Genomic DNA, 24198 nt, shown 5'->3' on the forward strand with positions numbered 1-24198 from the left:
TAGGACCGTCACACACTAAAGGCGCAGACCACCTTTATTAGGACCGTCACACACTAAAGGCGCAGACCACCTTTATTAGGACCGTCACACACTAAAGGCGCAGACCACCTTTATTAGGACCGTCACACACTAAAGGCGCAGACCACCTTTATTAGGACCGTCACACACTAAAGGCGCAGACCACCTTTATTAGGACCGTCACACACTAAAGGCGCAGACCACCTTTATTAGGACCGTCACACACTAAAGGCGCAGACCACCTTTATTAGGACCGTCACACACTAAAGGCGCAGACCACCTTTATTAGGACCGTCACACACTAAAGGCGCAGACCACCTTTATTAGGACCGTCACACACTAAAGGCGCAGACCACCTTTATTAGGACCGTCACACACTAAAGGCGCAGACCACCTTTATTAGGACCGTCACACACTAAAGGCGCAGACCACCTTTATTAGGACCGTCACACACTAAAGGCGCAGACCACCTTTATTAGGACCGTCACACACTAAAGGCGCAGACCACCTTTATTAGGACAGTTATACACTAAAGGCGCAGACCACCTTTATTAGGACCGTCACACACTAATGTACAGGCGCCTGTCTGCGAGCTAACAGGGACGTGAATAGTCCCTATAGTGAGAGGATCTTGCCCTCTAGCAGACATGGGAAGTGCATACATTGTAGTTACTATGTTACTAGTGAGAGATGGACAAAACAGGACACAATCTCCAGCGACAGAGCACAGTCATGTATTTATTCTGTGTCTATTGCCCATATAAAAACAAAGCAATAATAATATATACACACACACATACATACATACTCAGTCCTGATTACCGGATCTGTAAAGACAAAGAAAAGTGAGAATCAAGACCTCTATTCTGTATTGTGATTCCAGAACATAAACACTATCTCATGTAAGTGCGGCACAGTGTTATATACATGGGCAACCAATATAGAGTATGACGGAGCTGTTGGGTTAGATCAGATGCAATGCTCCCCTGGACAACATGAGAAGGGTCCATGGAAGCCAGAATGAAGCCCCCTCCCCAACCTTCTGCTAAAGGGGGAAAATGGCAATTAGTACTAAAATATTGCCAATGTGTTTATGCGCTCAGCTCAGTGATTGTATGTTGGAATAAATAGATGTTTTCAGCTAATACTACCCCCCTGCGGGATACAGGTGGGGTAACAGAGTAACCTAGAAGCACCGCCTGGCACTAGGCACCTAAGCTGCAGATGTCCGAAGCCTCAGAGTACTTACCGTGTATTTATCCCACTTCTTCTCCGGATCGTAGGGCTCCCACCGGCTCGCTGGGAAGATGTGTTTATTTTTCTCATACCAGCTGCGAAGAACCACTTTCCCAGCATGAGACTGAAAGGAAGATATACAACAGCTGTATACGGGGAACGTCACTTCCAACAGGCGACATGTTCAGCCCAACAGCCCAAGGGGAGAACCAGGTCACAATATACCAAGTCAAAAGAGAGAGCAGGGGGGAGAACCAGGTCACAATATACCAAGTCAAAAGAGAGAGCAGGGGGGAGAACCGGGTCACAATATACCAAGTCTAAAGAGAGAGCAGGGGGGAGAACCGGGTCACAATATACCAAGTCTAAAGAGAGAGCAGGGGGGGAGAACCGGGTCACAGTATACCAAGTCTAAAGAGAGAGCAGGGGGGAGAACCGGGTCACAATATACCAAGTCAAAAGAGAGAGCAGGGGGGAGAACCGGGTCACAATATACCAAGTCTAAAGAGAGAGCAGGGGGGAGAACCGGGTCACAATATACCAAGTCTAAAGAGAGAGCAGGGGGGGAGAACCGGGTCACAGTATACCAAGTCTAAAGAGAGAGCAGGGGGGAGAACCGGGTCACAATATACCAAGTCTAAAGAGAGAGCAGGGGGGGAGAACCGGGTCACAATATACCAAGTCTAAAGAGAGAGCAGGGGGGAGAACCGGGTCACAATATACCAAGTCTAAAGAGAGAGCAGGGGGGAGAACCGGGTCACAATATACCAAGTCAAAAGAGAGAGCAGGGGGGAGAACCGGGTCACAATATACCAAGTCTAAAGAGAGAGCAGGGGGGAGAACCGGGTCACAGTATACCAAGTCTAAAGAGAGAGCAGGGGGGAGAACCGGGTCACAATATACCAAGTCTAAAGAGTGCAGGGGGGAGAACCGGGTCACAATATACCAAGTCTAAAGAGAGAGCAGGGGGGAGAACTGGTTCAGAATATACCAAGTCTAAAGAGAGTGCAGGGGGGAGATTGATCAGAAGATGGAAACAGCCACAACACATTATACATCACTTTATAGAGGACACACCTCATCCTTCTCCACCGTGGCATCGCTCAGAAGACGGACATCTTCGTGCACATCAAAGTTGAAGAGAGGTCCTATGTAAAAACGAAAAGGTGGTATATTTAGACGAGAGTTATACCCCTTCCAGACTTAAGCCTAAAACTGTTTTGTGTGTGACTGCACATAAACCCTGGTCTGGGGTATGTCTGAAAGGCGAGGCGCGGGTTGACAGTCCCGTGTCCGCGATCTTGCTCGCTTTCAGGGATTTTCCCGGGATTTGCAATCTGGGTCGACAACACAGCTCACATGTGAAAGGTGCGACCTCGGTCTTGATGACCTGGGTCACACCTAAAACAAATTGATTGACCGGGGACGGACAGACAGAAGGAGACAGTCGCCACCAGCGCAGTCACGGACAGACAGGAGACAGAAAAGGCCCGAAAGGTCAGTTTTACATATTTAGAGCAGAATCTGTCCCCTGAGAACCTCATAAGCTGCCGCAGACCAGAAGATTGAGCTGGTTCAACCTGGACATAACCCTGGGCACCCAAACAGATGGGTCCAGACACATGGCAGAGGCGCAGCGTTACATAAATGTATACATTAGCTCCTCTTCGTACTCGCGGTTACAGAATAGCTGCACTCACCACTTTTGCCTCTGGCCTTTGTCACAATGAAATCATAAAAACTGTGATGCTGGGAGAGAGGAGAGGACAGAGGTTAGAACAAGGCTGTGCCCCCCCCCCCCAAATTGTGCACGCTCCTAGGGCGGGGGATACAGGCAGCCATGTATTCTACTTACATGTGGGATGATGAGATCTTCCTTAATGTACATAAGCTGCTCAACACCTGCTGACCTGCGGAAGGTATACAATATACACCATAAATCTATACTTCCATGTAGTCATATGGTCTATAGACAGTTAGTCCAAGATTGCATAATACCATAACGATTGATCAAATCCATCGACTTCCTACAATTCAATCACTGGTGGTGACAGTCTCCTCACTTACACTAATTAGGGTTTGCCCAATATTCAGACTCTGCGCACCTCAGTCCTACTGTCAAATATATCAGCACACTCATCTGAGCACATACATACTAATTATATATATACACATACTAATTATATATATATATATATACATACATACACACACACACACACACACACACACATACATGTACGCACACATACACTCAGATGCACCTAGAATAGTATCCAGCACTAAGCGTGGGTCCCAGCACAGGTCACATGACATCATGCAGAGGGGGCGGGGGCACAATCGCTGGGAATGCCAGGGTGCCGTTGGTGAGCGGCGGTGCTGCCCATTGGGCTGTGTACGGTGGCCCTGCTCGCACACACCTAGTTAAGGCCCTGATAGAAGCTTACGCCACACAAAATGGAGGGATTTCAAACATTCCTTCTAGTAAGCCTGGTTCTTGTAGTTTCTCTTCACAAAGTTGCAAAAGCCGCTCTGAAAAATCTGGTAGCATGTCATTTTCATTCCAGTGAATATTAATGCTCATATTTATTTTTCCATGGTAAATGTTGAAGGCGAAGAACCACTTTCCCAGCATGAGACTGAAAGGAAGAAACACTACAGCGGTATATGGGGAACGTCACTTCCAACAGGCGGCGCCGGCATTTGCAGTTTTTAATACAAGCTGTGGAACGGTGTCTCCCTGGTGATTTATATAGGCGACAGCGATCACGTTGTCCGACTGTACCTTGACCAGACGACCTTGGAGACTGCGCCTGGCAAAGCGCTCTGAACACTGGCCTGAGCTCCAGGACATTGATGGACAGTTAACTCTCCTGAGACGTCCATCGACTGTGAAACGTCTAATGACACGCCACCGTCCCCTCCCCTCCCCTCAAAGACTTACATCGTTGGGGAGTAGAACCCAGTCCTGGATCCAAAAAGGACGGCCCCTGTCCTGGTGGGACCGATGGAGCCACTACAGAAGAGAGACGAACATCCCGAGGGAGTATGAGCACCTGCTCCTTGAGGTGCAGATGAGATGCGTCTTCACCTGACATGGTGGATGGTGGAACCATACTACCCAGGAACTGCATGCAGGAGTGGATTGACAAAGACTGTGGCTTAGGAATGTGCAGAGCTTGGATTGCAGAGCTAGTATTTTGTATGCAGAAAGGAAGACCCGTTGAGTTCTGGAACCCAGTAGTGCCCCTAAATGAGCATCTCCTGCAAAGGCGTCAAGGTGGAGTTCTGCCAATTGATGATCCATGCACGAGACTGCAGAAGATCCACCGTTAGATGGATGTGGTCTCACAGAACCTCCGGAGACTGGGCCAGTAGAAGGAGGTCGTTCAGATAGGGCAGGATGCGGTTTCCCCAGCATCGAAGGTGCGTTGTCATGACCTTTGACACGTGAAGAGCAGTGGACAGCCCAAATGGCAAAGCCTGAAAGCCTGTTGTAGTCGCAATTCAAACTTTGGAAAAGAGCAAAAACCGGCCTCCCACGCAGAGGTCCCGCAGGTGGAAGCCCGCCTCATAATGCGGCAGTCTTGTCCCCGGTCTTGAGCGCAGAACTTCTGGTGCACCAAGGCTGCTGCGGGCAAAAAGAACGAAAAGTAGATCTGGGAGAAGCCATAGAGGGAAGGAAAGCCGTATTGGATGCTGCAACTGTAGCCACTATCTCGTCCAACTCCGGACCAAAGAGGACCTCCCCTGCAAATCTAAGCACTTTTAAAGCTTATTTAGAGTCTGCGTCAGCACGCGAGGAGCTCAGCCAAGAGAGCTTTCCTGGCCACAACAGCAGACACCTTAGAGGTTAAGAGCTCTGTGTAAATGGCCACCTCACCCAGATAGGAAGGCACCTCTCAAATATGTCCCAATAAAGACAATAACTCACTTCTGTTTGTAGCAGAACTGAGATCGTCCTCCAGCGCATCAGCCCAGTGGGCAACATCCTTAGCCACCCAAGCAGACGCGAGGGCTAGATGAGCAATAGCACCCGCATTAGTATATGTCAGTGTTGGCTAACCTTGACACTCCAGCTGTTATGGAACTACATAACCCAGCATGCACTGCTACAGTTTTGCTATTAGGGCATGCTAAAACTGTGGCAGGGCATGCTGGGATATATAGTTCCACAACAGCTGGAGTGTCAAGGTTAGCCAACACTGGTATATGTTGTCTTAAGGAAATTCTCTAGCTTCTTATCTGTCGCATCCTTAAAGGAAGCTGTATTCGGAATAGGGAGAATAGATGATCGAACAACACGGGTAATATGGGCATCAACCAGTGGAGGGGACTCCCACCTGGTCCTACTCAAAGCCGGTAGTGGGTAAAAGGAAGTAATATGCTTAGAGACTTGAAAAAGACTATTGTGGTGAGCCCATGTCTTCGAAAGAAGGTCTTCCAGCTGTGCTGAAGAAGAGAATCCATCGGTTATCTTTTTCTGATGCTTAATTAGCGGGGCCTTGGACCTGGGGTAAGGTTATGGGCCTACCCACCATATCCAGGTAACCTCTTTAGGGTAGGTCCCTAACATACTAGGGTTCAAATCCAGAGCGCAGTACACCCCCAAACTAGCCCAGCTAACCGCCATAGTAAGAAAAGTGCAGTGTAAAAGATAGTTAAGAGCAGCCACAGCTGCATATAAAGAATGAAAATAAAAAAGTGAAATACATGTATAATAAACAAACAGTGACGGGTTAAAAACAAGAGATATGGTAAGAACTTACCTTTGTTATCTCTGTTTCTACGAAGTCCATAGGGTCCACAGGGTTGACCTTGGGGTATAGCTGGATCTGGATCCACGGGCACCACGCAGTTAAAGCTTTCACTGCTCCCAGGATGCACTTGGGTCCGTCCTCCTCTATACCCCGCCCCTGAGCCACAGGCACCTCAGTTGGTAAGCAGCCAAGGCCGGAGGAGGAGACTAAACAGAGAGAAGGAAGACTGGAACACACAAGAAACCATAGTCACAGAAATGGGAGACGGAAAACCGGTGACCAGCCACACAGCCCATTTGAAGCCAGGTGCGTCAGGGTGGGCGCCCTGTGGACCCTATGAACTTCGTAGAAACAGAGATAACAAAGGTAAGTTCTTACCATATCTCTTGTTTTCTACTTCAGGGTCCATAGGGGGTCCACAGGGTTGACCTTGGGGATGTCCCAAAGCAGTTCAACTAAGGGCGGGGACGCTCCTGAGCAGAAAGGAGAATCCTGCGCCCGAAGGATGCATCCTGAGAGGCAAAGGTGTCAAACGCATAAAACCTCAAAAATGTCTGAAAGGAAGACCAAGTGGCTGCCTTGCACAGCTGAACAGCGGAGGCACCACGTCTAGCAGCTCAAGAAGGACCCACAGACCGAGTGGAATGAGCCTTAACAGAGTCTGGAACAGGAAAACGTTCCTGTACATAAGCCTCCCTAATAACAGAACAAAGCCAACGGGCTAACGTTTGTTTGTTGGCAGGCCAACCCCTCTTATGAAAACCAAAGAGGACAAACAAGGAATCGGACTTTCTTACAGAAGCCGTCCGATCAACAAACTCTGAGAGCACGGACAACGTCCAACGAAGCCTCACCAGCTGTAAGATTAGGAGACTGAAAAGCCGGTACCACAAGTTCCTGATTGATGTGGAACTTCGAGACCACTTTAGGCAAAAACTCGGGACGAGCGCGGAGCACCGCTCTGTCCTGGTGAAAAATCAGAAAAGGAGGGCGACAGGAAAGCGCCCCCAATTCTGACACCCTCCTGGCAATTGCCAGGAGAAAAACGGTCTTAAACGTCAGCCACTTGAGTTCCACGGACTCAAGAGGCTCAAAAGGAGGACCCTGCAGGACCCGTAGCACCACCGCCAAGTCCCAAGGAGCCGCAGGAGGCACGAAGGGAGGCTGGATCCTGAGAACACCTTGGAAAAAGGTGTGAACATCTGGCAGTGTAGCAATCAGACGTTGGAACCACACGTACAAAGCGGACACATGAACCTTCAGAGAGGCAAGGCGTAAGCCGAGGTCCAAACCTGATTGAAGAAATTCCAAGATTCTAGAAACTCGGAACATCTGAGGATCATAGCTTCTGGACTCTCACCACTGAAAGTAAGTGCGCCACACCCTGTGGTAAATCTGTGCAGAAGCAGGCTTGCGTGCCCTGAGCATGGTACCAATAACCGAACTGGAGAAGTCCCGAGACCTCAAGACGGCTGTCTCAAGAGCCACGCCGTCAAAGACAGCCGACCCAGATCTGGGTAAAGGCAGGGCCCTTGAGACAACAGGTCCCGACGCTGAGGAAGAAGGTACGGAGCGTCGATAGAGAGGCTCCTCAGATCGGAGTACAAAGGACGTCTGGGCCACGCCGGAGCCACCAGCACGAGCGTGCCGCCGTGCTGCTTGAATTTCCCCAGGACCCGAGGAAGCAGAGATATGGGAGGAAACAGATACGCCAGGTGAAACATCCATTTCACCGACAGCGCATCCACCAGACATGCGCCTGCGTCTCTTGACCCATAAACGGGCAACTTGTGATTGTGACGGGAGGCCATCAAGTCCAGCTCCGGCAGCCCCCATCTGCCATCGAGTAGCTGAAACACCTCTGGGTGAAGCGACCATTCCCCGGGATGCACGTCGTGACGGCTGAGGAAGTCCGCCTCCCAATTGAGGACTCCGGGGATGAAGACCGCCGAGATCGCTGGAATGTGGCACTCCGCCCAAGCAAGGATGCGAGACACCTCCGACATCGCTGCCCGACTGCGAGTTCCTCCTTGGTGGTTGATATACGCCACTGTGGTGGCGTTGTCGGACTGCACCTGAACCGCCCTTCCGTGAAGAGCGGGGCCGGACGACTGCAGGGCCCTGTATGCTGCCCGCAGTCCTAGGATCTTGATGGGGAGAAGTGGTTCTTCCGCAGACCAACGACCCTGAAGTGACAATGAGCCGGTCACTACCCCCCCAACCCCGGAGACTGGCATCCGTCGTGAGCAGGACCCAGTCCGGGATCCAAAAGGGGCGCCCCTCGACCAGATGAGCTGTCTGAAGCCACCAAGCCAAAGACTGCCGAACCTCCGGGGACAACACCAGCATCTGAGAGCGGATCCGGTGAGGTAACCCGTTCCATTCCGATAGAATCAGCCCCTGCAGGGGCCGGGAATGGAACTGAGCAAATTCCACCATGTCGAATGTCGACACCATGGAGCCCAAAACGCTTATAGCCGAATGGACCGACAGGCGGCAACTGCTCAGGCAACTGTGTATCCGCAGCTGTAGGGAGGAGACCTTCTCCGGAGTCAGGAAAATCCTTTGCTGACGAGAATCCAGCAGGGCTCCCAAATGAACCATCTGCTGTGATGGAATCAGGGAGGACTTTCTCCAATTTATCAACCACCCGTGCGCTTGCAGGCAAGCAATCGTCAGGTGGAGATGTTGAAGCAGTACCTCTCCGGGGAGCTCGCCAGCAACAGGAGGTCGTCCAGATACGGCAGCAGCCGTACATTCTGATTCCGAAGATGTGCGGCCATGACTGCCATAACCTTTGTGAATACCCTTGGTGACGTGGAGAGGCCAAAGGGTAGCGCCCGGAACTGATAATGATGCTGAAGGATAGCGAACCTCAGATACCGCTGGTGCGAAGGTGCTGAGGTAGGCGTCCTGGATATCCCGGGACACCATGTAATCCCCAGGTTCCATCGCCAGAATGATGGAACGTAACGTTTCCATCCTGAACTTGGGAACTCTAAGGAATTTGTTCAGAGACTTCAAATTGAGGATAGGGCAATGAGAACCATTGGGTTTCTGCACCAGAAACAGAGTAGAATAGTACCTCGTCCCTCGTTGTGATTGAGGAATTGGAACAATGACCCCTGCTTTCAGCAAGAACTCTATAGCCTCCTGAATCTGTAAAGCCTTGGTCTTGTCCTGAGAAGGACTCGTGCAGAAAAACTGGTGGGGCGGTCTGTGCCGAAAAGACAGGGCGTACCCCTGGGAGACCACTTCTCAAACCCAGGCATCCGTGGTGGTATTGTGCCAGCACTGGGCAAATTGAAGAAGTCGGCCTCCCACTCTGGGGTCCCCCAGAGGGAGGCCCGTCCCATCAGGCAGAAGGTTTATCTTCCTGCTTGGAAGAAGGGCGCCTGGCACTCCAGGCCTGCTTCTTGGGCTTAGAAGTGGTCTTGGTCGCCGACTGCCTCGGGAAGGACTGACCTTTGGCCTTGCCCTGAACCCGAAAGGACCGAAAGGCAGAGCTCCGTACCTTGGTAGGTGCAGAAGCCGAAGGGAGGAAGGCTGATTTAGACTTGGACAAAATAGTGGATACTCTGGCTAAGTCTGGACCCAAAAGCAACTCTCCATTAAAAGGTAAAGCCTCCAGGCCCTTTTTGGAGTCTGCATCAGCTCTCCAGGACCGCAGCCACAAGGACCGACGCGCCGACACAGCTGCAGCCGACATCCTAGAGGTCAGCAGGCTTGCATCCAACGATGCTTCCCCAATGTAGGAAGCCGCATCCCTCATTTGTCCTATCAACGCTCTCTGGATATCCGGAGCATCATCCGGAAAGGTATCCTCCAAAGCGTTCGCCCAGCTCTCGATGGCCTTAGCTACCCAAGAGATGGCCATGGACGGACGGGCCACAGCCCCAGAGAGAGAGTAGATAGACTTTAAACAAGTCTCCACTTTCCTGTCCGTGTGATCCTTCAGGTAGGAGATAGACGGTAAAGGCAACGTAGCGCTTTTAATTAAGCAGGTGACATGGGAATCCACCGCAGGCGGAGTTTCCCATTTCCTGCAATGAGCCTCAGGAAAAGGATAGTTGGAAACCAACCGTTTCTGCGGTTGGAATCTCTTGCTGGGCAACTGCCAGGCCTCTGCCATATGATCCGTCAACTGGTCGGACAGGGGAAAAACAGTCGAAGCTACTTTGGCCTTTTTAAAATTAGGGTACTTCGACCTGGGAGCCGGCGCATCCTCCTCTATATGAAGGATGGCCCGCACCGCCCTAACTAATGCCGGCACATTAATGGAGGACTTAGCCTCCACCTCCTGGGTCCCGGCATCAGAGTCAGAGTCCTCATGGATCTCTCAGTCATCCGAAGACACGTCCGTGTACGTGAACTGCGCCGCCAGTGAAGCCGGAACGGGTCGCTTGGACGCCTTTGGGGGCAAATCACTGTGTAACATTGACTGAAAAGCCGGTGACGAGGCCGCCAGGCTCTGAACAGAGCTGGAAAGGACATCCACCCATGGAGGGGGTACCGTCTGAGGATACCCCTGAAAGGGTACCATTGACTGCTGCATCACCGTGGGAGACTGCACGTATACAGGCAATCCCGCATAAGGACCCACAGTCTGGGACCTGGGAGGAGACTGCACCAGATGCGTAACCCCCGGGGAACGGGGGATGGTAGGCTGGGGCAACGCCCTAGAAGGGAACGCAAGCCAGTCGGCGATCGACGCCAGCACTTGTGTAAACATCGTCCAAGGAGGATCCTGCGCCACCGGGGGTTTAGAGGGACCAGGTACCAGCTGGCACCGCCCGCACAGACCGTCCTGAGACAAATCCACCCCATCAACACCTGACGAACAGCGCCGGCAGGAATATAACACAGGAGCCACTGAGCGCTCATTCTCCTCATCAGACATGACACAATAACTTTTGCAATAAAAGTGTATCACCGAAAAGAGGTAAGGCGTATAACACCCACATATGCAACACAAACAACCCACAATATGGTACTGTGTAGCACACCGCTGTATGTGACGGACCTCACAAATACGTAGATTTATATAAGTGAGGTACACAGAAAGAACACCCCTCCCCCACGCACCTGCGGGCCGTAGGAGAAGGAAAGGGATAGGTATAAGCTGACAGTCAGCAGAAATAAGCACAGACAGGCAGCACTAGCAAAAGTCACATACCATGCAGAGAAGTTATACTCACTGCACCTTCCGCTACAATCACCCTCCCAGATTCAGGGAGGGCTATAGCGCTGTGTACACTGTCCTTAGCAGGGGAGAGGTATGCAGGGGGAACTGCCCACGCACTGCCTGGGAGATCTGCGCTGCCACTGAGAAGATGGCCACCGGAGAGCTCTGAGGAGGAGTGCCCGAGAGATAACAGCCCAGCGACGCCAGCACGCATGAGAGAAGGCGCGCTAGGGCTGAGGAGCCGCTAAACCAGGGAAGGCTCCCTCCCCTGGCTAGTGCTTAACCCCAGGGACGATGGTCCCTTCCAGCAATTACTCCCTGGTGGTCTAGCGGTCATGCGGGGTATTCCATTGCAGGGGGAGTCCGTCGCCGGTCTGTCCCCAGAGACCGGCAGCTGAAGACTGCATTAGTTTCCCCCGCGCACAGCGCAAAGCGATGCACACGGCTTACCTGGCCCCGTGCGTCCGGCAGCAGTCAGTGGGAGGTCCCGGAGCCACGCTAGTACTGACTCCGGGGTCCCGCTGCGATCCTCAGATCAGTACTGGCGTCGCAGCGCCAGCGGGGCTGTTGGAGCGGCAGCATGGATGTCCAGATGGACAGTCTGATGCTGCTGCTCTGAAGATAGTAAAAATAAATAAAATCTTCTTGAAAAAAAATAAAAAAATAAAGCTTAGGGGCTGCTTATGCAGCCCCACTGCCCAGGGTGACCCGACTCCGGCCGGGCACCAACTAAAACTGAGGCGCTGTGGCTCGGGGGCGGGGTATAGAGGAGGACGGACCCAAGTGCATCCTGGGAGCAGCAAAGCTTTAACTGCGTGGTGCCCGTGGATCCAGATCCAGCTATACCCCAGGGTCAACCCTATGGACCCTGAAGTAGAAACATCATATACAGGACCAGCCATACATAGTGCAGTGTATGTAATACATCATATACAGGACCAGATATACATAGTGCAGTGTATGTAATACATCATATACAGGACCAGCCACACAAAGTGCAGTGTGTGTAATACATCATATACAGGACCAGATATACATAGTGCAGTGTATGTAATACATCATATAAAAGGACCAGCCATACATAGTGCAGTGTGTGTAATACATCATATAAAAGGACCAGCCATACATAGTGCAATGTGTGTAATACATCATATAAAAGGAACAGCCATACATAGTGCAGTGTGTGTAATACATCATACACAGGACCAGCCATACATAGTGCAGTGTATGTAATACATCATACACAGGACCAGCCATACATAGTGCAGTGTATGTAATACATCATATACAGGACCAGCCATACATAGTGCAGTGTGTGTAATACATCATACACAGGACCAGCCATACATAGTGCAGTGTGTGTAATACATCATACACAGGACCAGCCATACATAGTGCAGTGTATGTAATACATCATACACAGGACCAGCCATACATAGTGCAGTGTGTGTAATACATCATATACAGGACCAGCCATACATAGTGCAGTGTGTGTAATACATCATACACAGGACCAGCCATACATAGTGCAGTGTGTGTAATACAACATATACAGGGCCAGCCATACATAGTGCAGTGTGTGTAATACATCACATACAGGACCAGCCATACATAGTGCAGTGTGTGTAATACATCACATACAGGACCAGCCATACATAGTGCAGTGTGTGTAATACATCATATACAGGACCAGCCATACATAGTGCCGTGCATGTAATACATCATATACAGGACCAGTCATACATAGTGCCGTGTGTGTAATACATCATACACAGGACCAGCCATACATAGTGCAGTGTATGTAATACATCAGACATATACAGGGCCAGCCATACATAGTGCATTGTGTGTAATATATCATACACAGGACCAGCCATACATAGTGCAGTGTGTGTAATACATCATATACAGGACCAGCCATACATAGTGCAGTGTATATAATACATCATACACAGGACAAGCCATACATAGTGCAGTGTATTGTAATACATCATACACAGGACCAGCCATAAATGTATCTGTGTATTCCATGGTCACCTGTCTATAAATGTATCTGTATATCCCATCCTCACCTGTCTATAAATGTATCTGTATATCCCGTCCTCACCTGTCTATAAATGTATCTGTATATCCCGTCCTCACCTGTCTATAAATGTATCTGTATATCCCGTCCTCACCTGTCTATAATGTATCTGTATATCCCATCCTCACCTGTCTATAATGTATCTGTATATCCCGTCCTCACCAGTCTATAAATGTATCTGTGTATTCCATGGTCACCTGTCTATAAATGTATCTGTGTATTCCGTGGTCACCTGTCTAAAAATGTATCTGTGTATTCCATGGTCACCTGTCTATAAATGTATCTGTATATCCCGTCCTCACCTGTCTATAAATGTATCTGTGTATTCCATCCTTACCTGTCTATAAATGTATCTGTGTATTCCATCCTTACCTGTCTATAATGTATCTGTATATCCCATCCTCACCTGTCTATAATGTATCTGTATATCCCGTCCTCACCTGTCTATAATGTATCTGTGTATTCCATGGTCACCTGTCTATAATGTATCTGTATATTCCATGGTCACCTGTCTATAATGTATCTGTATATCCCATCCTCACCTGAGCTCACTGAAGTCCTTGCGTAGAATCTCCAGAGCTTTCTGCAGGAACTGTTGCATAGTGTTTCCTTTCTTCATCTAAAATGATAGAGTTTAGAGTGATATCGAGATTACAGATGCCCCCATGTAGGGGGCAGATTCAATTAGCCGCAATAAGTGCCGTTTGGCGAAAAGATCTCAGCAATTTGCGCTTTTCGCCTGTTTACGATTTTTCTCCGTATTCAATTCCAGGATGTTTTCGCCTAAACGAAACTTTACATAGATAAATAGGCGAAAAAGTTTCTCCACAAATAGGCAGGCGGATTGGAAGTGTAAGATCCCTATTTTTGGGTGCAAATGTGGGGATTTGATCCAGAACCTTTATGTTTCATATGGACCTTACACACACAGCCTAAAGGTAATTTCATACAATATGTGTAATAATTTGTGCCTTTAGACAAAGTTTGTGTACATTGAACCATCAAAAATCGAACGTTTCATTATCTCAGTCATGCCAAAATAATTCTGTATTCCGGAATATTTGCATATGGGAGACTCAACCTGTACTTATTTTTCTGAAAAGAGCATTGCTTTATACCATTTTTCCACAGATATGCATGTAACAGCCCTTTACCTCTAAATACTTTTATTAGGGCTATTACTAACTTTCTATATAGATTCCCAGGGTCACTTAGCCTTATGGGGTACAGACTGATTTCTCCAAAATAAGAGGTCCATTTCGCTACATTCGCCTGTGTTTTCGCCAGTTTTACAATTGAATATTGCGAATAGCGGAGACGCGTACGGAGAAAACATTGTGTCAAACAGGCGAATGAGGCAAATTAATTCCGCTTGTCGCCTATCAGAGCTTATGGTAGAGCCAGGTGCAGTATTACATGGGAAAGATGAAACCCCCTGTAACATCCACCTACTATGAATTTCCCCATTTACCTGTTGGATAGAGGAATAGTCTTACTATACGTAATAATGGGTCATGAGATGGCCAGATAAGGATATGTCCTCATGGCCTGTGCGCTCAGTGCCTGCAGTAACGATCTGGTTAGTGGCACTGTGCTCTCAGTGCCTGCAGTAACGATCTGGTTAGTGGCACTGTGCTCTCAGTGCCTGCAGTAACGATCTGGTTAGTGGCACTGTGCTCTCAGTGACTGCAGTAACGATCTGGTTAGTGGCACTGTGCTCTCAGTGACTGCAGTAACGATCTGGTTAGTGGCACTGTGCTCTCAGTGACTGCAGTAACGATCTGGTTAGTGGCACTGTGCTCTCAGTGACTGCAGTAACGATCTGGTTAGTGGCACTGTGCTCTCAGTGACTGCAGTAACGATCTGGTTAGTGGCACTGTGCTCTCAGTGACTGCAGTAACGATCTGGTTAGTGGCACTGTGCTCTCAGTGACTGCAGTAACGATCTGGTTAGTGGCACTGTGCTCTCAGTGACTGCAGTAACGATCTGGTTAGTGGCACTGTGCTCTCAGTGACTGCAGTAACGATCTGGTTAGTGGCACTGTGCTCTCAGTGACTGCAGTAACGATCTGGTTAGTGGCACTGTGCTCTCAGTGACTGCAGTAACGATCTGGTTAGTGGCATTGCAGACAGACAGGAAGACTCTTACCTTAACTGTTCTACGGTGCCCAGAGCCGTCCCAGTAACTGAAGGTAATCTCTATTTCTTCACCTGTGCAGACAAGGAGACTGAATGAAGCTACAATTGGCAGCATCAGAACGATCCCTAATTCTCACATTTCTGTCTTACTTTTTATTTTTTCTTGTTTGCGCTCCCATTCCTGTCTCAGCTCTTCACGCAGACGGTTCTCTTCCTCCTGGGGGCGGGATGGGCAAGGTAAGTCACATACGGTGTGGTGGCGGCACCAGAGCTCTATAACAGGATGGGAGGGACGTTTATAGTGTGTCCGAGTTCTCTGCCACCAGTGGGAGGTGCCTAACCCCAGCGTTATAAGGTGCCACGTATGGTTTCCAAACAGACAAAGCTGATAAGGGCATATACAGTGATCACCAGATCCACCTATACAGTGATCACCAGATCCACCTATACAGTGATCACCAGATCCACCTATACAGTGATCACCAGATCCACCTATACAGTGATCACCAGATCTACATTCTGTACTAACATAAAGAGATGGGGTCAAGACCATCGCGACCATCGGGCTTGTGACGAGACCCTTGCGGTAGGGTCTTGTCTGCCGCAAGCCCTGGAGTGCTTTTGGCTCTATCAGAGCCAAAAGCACTCCCAGTGACATCACTAGTGACATCACTAGTGATGTCAGTGGGGCCGGCCCCAGACGGTAGGCGTTCCCATGGGAACGCCTCCGTCTGGGCAGCCACGCCCCCAGCACGCCCACCAAAGGGGCGTGCTGTCAATCACCATCGACAGCACGCCCCCTTTGGTGCGAGACCCAGAACGACGGCTTGGCCATCGTTATTCGGGTCTCACGCATGAGCACGATGGAGCCGCCTCCGTTGTGCACTTGGGCAACATCGATCCGCTTGCGAGCGGGTCTGAATCAGGCCCTATGTCCCAGGAAGTGATAGCAGAGCCGTTATGTATAACAAGAAGTTACTTTACCTCCCGATCTCGGTCCGGGAGGAAACTGGTGTCTACGTCTGGATTCTTCCCCAGTTTCTTTTTCTTTTTGGGCAGCTCTGTGATGCGATAAGAAGTGGATAGAGTCAGAAATCCATGAGGGGCTCTCAGTCCTACACAGGACACACACGTGTGATCTCTGCAGTACATATGATTACAGAACACCCACTTTTATGGGACAGCTCTATAATATACTGCAAGCTTATAACTTATAATGATCTCGCTCTATCAAACTTGTGGCCATATTATAAGATCTGGTTCTGTTACAAGATCGCTGGTACATGAGCAACAATGATCTGTATACTGCTTATAACTAGTAGGAATCAGGTTCCCTGCCTGTCAGCACAGCCGTCACCTAAGCAGGGTAAAGGAATGATCAGGCAGTACTAGCACGTCACCTAAGCATGGTAAGGGAATGATCGGGCAGTACTAGCACGTCACCTAAGCAGGGTAAAGGAATGATCGGGCAGTACTAGCACGTCATCTAAGCAGGGTAAGGGAATGATCGGGCAGTACTAGCACGTCACCTAAGCAGGGTAAGGGAATGATCGGGCAGTACTAGCACGTCACCTAAGCAGGGTAAAGGAATGATCGGGCAGTACTAGCACGTCACCTAAGCAGAGTAAAGGAATGATCGGGCAGTACTAGCACGTCACCTAAGCAGGGTAAGGGAATGATCGGGCAGTACTAGCACGTCACCTAAGCAGAGTAAAGGAATGATCGGGCAGTACTAGCACGTCACCTAAGCAGGGTAAGGGAATGATCGGGCAGTACTAGCACGTCACCTAAGCAGAGTAAAGGAATGATCGGGCAGTACTAGCACGTCACCTAAGCAGAGTAAGGGAATGATCGGGCAGTACTAGCACGTCACCTAAGCAGAGTAAGGGAATGATCGGGCAGTACTAGCACGTCACCTAAGCAGAGTAAGGGAATGATCGGGCAGTACTAGCACGTCACCTAAGCAAGGTAAATGAATGATCGGGCAGTACTAGCACGTCACCTAAGCAGGGTAAATGAATGATCGGGCAGTACTAGCACGTCACCTAAGCAGAGTAAAGGAATGATCGGGCAGTACTAGCACGTCACCTAAGCAGGGTAAAGGAATGATCGGGCAGTACTAGCACGTCACCTAAGCAGAGTAAAGGAATGATCGGGCAGTACTAGCACGTCACCTAAGCAGGGTAAGGGAATGATCGGGCAGTACTAGCACGTCACCTAAGCAGGGCAAAGGAATGATAGGGCAGTACTAGCACGTCACCTAAGCAGAGTAAAGGAATGATCGGGCAGTACTAGCACGTCACCTAAGCAGGGTAAGGGAATGATCGGGCAGTACTAGCACGTCACCTAAGCAGAGTAAAGGAATGATCGGTCAGTACTAGCACGTCACCTAAGCAGGGTAAAGGAATGATCGGGCAGTACTAGCAAGTCACCTAAGCAGGGTAAAGGAATGATCGGGCAGTACTAGCAGTTTCACAGTTTAATTTTTAGCAGCATGAACATTTTCCGGAGAATCCACTACCCAACAAACCTACACAATGGGCAGTTTGCTATTGCAACAGTGCAGAAATGCAGGCAAGGCCATCGCAATTTGCCCCATCGCAGTCGGATCTCACTACGGACTCAGATTTTTGTACGCAACCCTATGGGTCTGCAAAAAAGATTCTGCAAGTCTGGAGGTACCGTAAGGGTGGTATACAGTTGCACTTAGTCCCGTCACGACTAATGGGATAAAACCCGCAGACTGCTAGTATGGGGGCGTTTCTCAAGGTCCGGGAAATGGGCATGTATCTTACAAGGTGCTTGGTAGACACTCAAGGACCAGTGTTCTAGCCACGCTTTATTTCTTGTAATCCGCCCGGCACTGTGGCACGCCCAAAAGTCATGCTGTACGGACATTTCATATAGAAACATCACGGCAGCGTGACTTAATGGCCGCGTCACCGTGCCGGACGGCGGCAGGCGAGAAGATCTCCTCTCCAGTTGCTGGTGGGCAGTGAAGACTGCGCATCTACTCTCTGCATGCCAGCGGCTGTGTATGGTTTCTTACTGACCCTTCTTTACAGCCAGCAAGTAAGGCAGTATCTGGGCAGCATTGCCATCTGTGTCCAATAGGCATTCGGGCGGTAACTGGGCACTTTAAATAATTAAAAAATGTATGGGTATCCAAAATACAATTAGTAGTAGTATCCTGGCGCTGTTACAAAATGTATTTGTGACCAAAAAGCAATTGGGCAGTAAATAGGCAGTGTTGTCATCTGTGTCCAAAAATCAAGTGGTGCTGGATGTCTTTGTCCAAAATGCGAGAGTGGCAGTATCTGGGCGATGTTAAAAATTGTATGTGTGTCCAAAAAGCAATTGGGCATCATCAGAAAAATTGTTGAACTAGAGTCCCACAAAAATCTAGATTCAAAACAAATAATTTATAAGCTTTCAACAACAGAGCTGTAATGCCGGCCAAACACATGGCGATATTTTGCCCGATCTGGCCGATTCCGACGCATTGGAACGACAGATCGTATAAAATATGCCAAACAGAGTAAATCGTGAGTCGCCACTCACGATCACGATGCGATAAGCGTCCCCGCTGGTCGCACATCGCATCGTCAGATCTGACCATCTAGGAGGCGATGCACTGTGACAGTCTGGATGCAGGAGAGATCGTAAGAAGATTGGACAGCAAATCGTGTGCAGATTGTGGGCCTGATTCAGAGCCGGACGCTATTTGCGCTCGCTCGTTCAGAAAAAACGGGTGGCTATTCAAATGAACCGTTCGCTCTTTGCGGTCTGTTCACGCCTCTAGGTCTGAACGAGCGAACAAATCTTGCGGTCGTTTTTTGGATAAATACGCCCCCTGGCCGCTCCCATCCTACGTCATGTCTGCTATTTATTAGATTAATCGAGTACATCGACCAGCGTATGAACTGCTCGCTATTCTTGTGGTTGGTTTTTCCTACCGCAAACTTGCGAGCAGTTCTGGCTATAAAATAACCCAGTGACGTGGTCAATGACGCTGCTGTATTAATTATGCACACCCATAAAACGCCCGTTTTCACCTTTAAGCACGCTTGCGTTCTGCTCTCCACTCCCCGTTTTCAAGCACCTTCCCCTGTTACCACCCACATACGCCTCCTCCTGTCACTCAAAATAGCAGGCATTCGCTATTTAGCGAACAAACGATTTTCGGCCGCACTGACTGGTTCGCGCATGCGTATTACGATTCGTACGCATACGCAGTTGTGCAAACATCGCTCGGAACGAACGAGCGGCCGCTTACAAGCGGCTCTGAATCAGGCCCTGTGTGCATAGCTCCCGGAGAGAGTTTAAGGGAAATCGTACACATCGGCTGATCGTGAGCACATCGCTACGTCTGTGTTCAGTTTAAGAATCTTTTGCAAATTTAGCAAAACTAGTTGTTGTACTGATTATAACCCTAAAGCTCAGCTGGGTGTGAACATGGATTTACTACTATAAAAACAATTAGAACCTGTGAATGGAATATGGCATAAAGCAAACACTAAATAATCTGCTTCTGATGTCTCCAGAGGAACCAGATCCTACAGACACTGATTATTGAAAAGACACAGACGACAAAAGAGAAAAACAGGATTTTGGTACTTACCGATAAATCCCTTTCTCCGATTCCACAGGGGACACTGGAGTTCAAGACAGTGGGGTATAGACGGTGGTAGAGTAGAGCCTGGCACTTTAAAAAAAAAATCTAGAAGTGTGACTGGCTCCTCCCCCCTCTATGCCCCATCAGCCCCAGTTTAAGAACTGAGCCCGAGAGGAGACGGAGGACAACAGGAAAACAAGGAGAAGGAGAAGACCACAGAACGAAACAAGACCGACTGAAGGAGAACAGAGGAAACCACTGCAGGGAATTATGCAGTCACACAACCATAGAAGGAACCAAACAACTGGCAGGTACGCAGCGCTGGGCGGGCGTCCAGTGTCCCCTGTGGAATCGGAGAAAGGGATTTATCGGTAAGTACCAAAATCCTGTTTTCTCCTTCATCCACTAGGGGACACTGGAGTTCAAGACAGTGGGGACGTCCCAAAGCCAACCTCCTGGGTGGGAAGCGCGGAGAACATGCCGACCCTTTGGCCAACAGAAACAGGGACCGCCAAGAACCAGAGGTTCAATGGAAGGCAAGAGCGGAGGATCAAGTGTAGTGAGCCAGGAGACAATCAGAACTCCAAGCGGAACAGACACAGAACTTCCACAACTTACAGCGTAAATAGAATGGAATAAGTGGCTAGCGAGAAAACACCCTCAGGTGAGAAGCATCAGAACACTGTAAACTCAGCTGAAAACAGACCAAACCAGACTATTGGGAGCAGAGAGCTCCAACCAGAATCCATATGAGAAGGGCAGTAACCCGAGAACAAAATTCGAGAAAACCGTACTAGATTCGGAAACAGGAAACTGCAGCTGTCGCAGATAGCAGAATACCAGCACTGTTGGACATAATCATATAGATACAAGTATAACGATACCAATCTACAGAAACAGTGCTGATCCTGTCCACAGACTCCTAACAAAGAGATTTGCAGGGAGGTAAAAGTCAAGGCCGAACAGTCACCATCAACCATTCTGGAGGTCCAACTACTACAAAGTTGTAAACCAGCAGAAGGAAAAGACCATGAGTGGAGATCACACTGGGGACGAAGCAGAGGCAGCATCTAGAGGATTGAGATTACAATACCTTCAGAGGGTCAGACAGCAGAACCCCACTCCGAAAACAGAGTAGAAAACAGCGACTGAACACCTGCAGCTGAAAAGAAAATCACAGCCATAAACTCCAAAACAACAGACAATTCCCAACATGATAGAAGTGCGTAGACAGTACCAACTGCTGGCCTGAACATATTCTGAAACACACAGGATACCCTAGCAGTTAAAGAGCACGTATGCAACAGCCACCCAGGGAGAGCTACCAATATAGGGAAGCATTCCATACAGCAAGGCTAGAGCACTAGGACAACCCTGAAAGTACCAGTCAGGTACCAGTCAACAGATTCTAGTAGAATAGTGTCACTAATCTCAATGTTAAAACTATGCACCAGGGAAGCTCTAAAATGTAGAGCCAACTGATTAACAGAGCGGATGGCTGCTAGGACCACCACTAGGGTGCATAAGGGAGAATAACGGCTATGCCATGTCAGGTTGGGCATTAGTGGGGTAAGCCCGCTTACCTATGAGCGTCCAAAAGCCCTCTGGACGCTATGTAGAATGTCACTGACCTTTTCCATCTCACAGCAACCTGCCCCATCGGGTATAGGGAGTAGCTTCAGTGGGCTAAGACCCTATGCTCTACAGCACGGACTTCAGCCTGGAGATGTTGAGGTAGAAAACACTGTATAAACTAGCAAAATGTTAGTGGAGACAAGAAGGTTGTACAACAGTACTCTGCACCTGAGCTGGTTATATTAGGGATGTGTATCCATATAGAAACTTTTCATAAAACAGAAAACGGTCTGCTCGTGTAAGTATCAGTACATTAACACTTATAAAGGTGAAGTGTGTATTACGCCCACAAATCTAATACAATCCAGGCCTGACCCTGCCTATATCAGCGGGTGGCCCTAGGCCTTCATTTAATTTAACAAATGAAGCCCTGAGGATGGAATAGAACCTGGATGCTCTATGTACAGATAGAGTGTACCTAGGGGCCCTTTAGACACTCATGTATTAAAATATGTGACAAGACAATAATATGGAGTACCGGAATCTATACGGAGAAGGGTACCTGTACATAGACAGAGTGCGTTCGTTATCCCCAGAAAAGAAGGGATATATCTGTAGTGATAACCCCCATAGGGTTAAAAACCAGGTTTTTCCAATTATTAGAAAATATTCATACAAGGAATGGGAATATATCAGTATATATACACACATACACACAGACAACATAGTTGCATGAGAAGGCAATCTCTTTGAAAGGAAGAGTAGTGCCTACACAGCAAGTTTACTTGTCAGACTCCTGCACGGGGAGATCAGCATGCCATATCTATACATGTCCTGCCTCAGGAGATCAGCATGCTACATATATATATATATGTATACATACATACGCACACACATACATATATTATACACACATATACATACATAACACAAATATCCCGCCTTCTTAGTGTCTTATAAGTTTGCTACCAAGTGCAAAGTTGAAAATAATCATAGATCACCCTAAAGGGGGGCGTCATAGATAGGGACTGACAAGAACAGAACTATAACCCCAGGAGGATTAAAGTACATATGATTAAATAATCACCAGTTATTTATATGGTGACAAGTTGGCCACTCACATTTGGAGTAAACCAGAGTGCCACAGGGAGAGTATACAAACTCCAAACTGATGTGGGAAAGGTGGGAATTGAACTCACAACCTCTGCGCTGGGAGGCGGGAATGCTAACCACTACACCATCTGAGCTACTATATATATATATATATATATATATATATATATATATATATATATATACACACACACACACACACACACATGTACATACAAGAAGGCCCCAGTTATGTATAGGGTTCATAACAGAAGCAATGCCTTAGGGAATTGCGACTATCATTATGTAAGCTGCAGAACTTGACTCTAGTCTATAGAGCCACCATTAATATATATATATGGATAAAGCTGACAGCTATTGGTAATCCCAGGCGGCTTCCCATCCGTGGAATATAGGTATATACCCACATACAAAACCTTAGGGACAGATGGTGTAAAGCGGAGTTATTGTATTAACTACCGCATCAGGAGAGACCAGCCTCCAATCGCAAACCTCTCTTATAAAATATGCTATGTACCAGACATAAAACTGATAACAGATCCTACCTCTACCTTTATGGTAAGGATAAGAAGCGATAGATATTTATCTCCAAACATGCATACCTACATACAAGATTAGTAGGTGACGATAATAATTTGAAAATAGAACATGAGCAATAGTAGAGCTATGGAAGGAATTGAGCCACAAGACAAAATTCACTCCAGACATGTATATATTTTAAAGCAGGGCTTAGTATAAAATACAAATACATACATGTGGCTTACCTCCACGCAGGGGAACTGCTCATGTGCCGCCTGTGGTCGTCATTCTGCTACGGCATAGGAAGCAGGATATTTTAGCAGCGTGCTATCCCAGACTATCCTGGGACCCTTCTGTTACTGGTTACTTACTTTAAAAGCGGGAATCAAAAAGACAACCTCCATGCTGTGAGGCAGCAATGCCAACCCCCACACCGGCAGTAACTAACTTCCTCTTGTATGTGCTGCTGAATGGAGCACCTAAAATATAATCTATATAGATGCACATATGCATACCTTCTAAGGTAAACACAGAAGGCTGGTGAGAACTAGAAGTTTTTAAAAACCAGTCTATAAGTTAGTATATGTGCTGCCACATATATGTATGGGAAGAGTACTGCCCCTCTATAAGGTGAGCCATAACCTGGGTATGGGACGCAATAATCTGCTAACCCTGGGTTAAGGGTATGCTATAACCATAAATTCTGGCAGCAGCACCAGAACAGTGACTAAGGTGAGCCAATGTAAAACAATGTTCATTTAGGCAGGGTAGCTAGTGCACCCTGAGGTAGCCTTCACAAGCAATTAGATTAAGCTATGCAACCTTTGTATAGAACCAAGGGGAAGCCTGACAGGGGGTAATACCAGTCATTTACTTTCATAACCGCATAATGCGGTGTTAAGCAAAAAGGGTATTGGGCTAGTTCCCATACTGCTAGCAACCAGCTATCTACTATA

The 24198-nt window shown here is 48.4% G+C and overlaps 1 protein-coding gene across 2 annotated transcripts in view; it reads right to left on the reverse strand.

Annotated features, from left to right (window-relative positions):
- Positions 1 to 736: 736 nt before the first annotated feature.
- FAM50A (family with sequence similarity 50 member A) overlaps positions 737 to 24198 on the reverse strand; it is a 30108-nt gene continuing 6646 nt past the window's right edge. For both annotated transcript variants that reach the window (XM_088459660.1, XM_088459661.1), the window contains exons 6-14: positions 16405 to 16481; positions 15571 to 15637; positions 15431 to 15492; positions 13825 to 13901; positions 3110 to 3164; positions 2955 to 3003; positions 2332 to 2402; positions 1268 to 1378; positions 737 to 845 (exon numbers count right to left, since the gene is read on the reverse strand). In XM_088459660.1, the coding sequence (XP_088315786.1) occupies positions 837 to 845; positions 1268 to 1378; positions 2332 to 2402; positions 2955 to 3003; positions 3110 to 3164; positions 13825 to 13901; positions 15431 to 15492; positions 15571 to 15637; positions 16405 to 16481 (578 nt within the window). In that variant the 3' untranslated portion in view covers positions 737 to 836. The remainder of the gene's footprint in view (positions 846 to 1267; positions 1379 to 2331; positions 2403 to 2954; positions 3004 to 3109; positions 3165 to 13824; positions 13902 to 15430; positions 15493 to 15570; positions 15638 to 16404; positions 16482 to 24198) is intronic.

Source organism: Taudactylus pleione, unplaced genomic scaffold (assembly GCF_031769625.1).
Source record: "Taudactylus pleione unplaced genomic scaffold, aTauple2 ptg000925l, whole genome shotgun sequence".
In the NCBI taxonomy this organism is placed as follows: domain Eukaryota; kingdom Metazoa; phylum Chordata; class Amphibia; order Anura; family Myobatrachidae; genus Taudactylus; species Taudactylus pleione.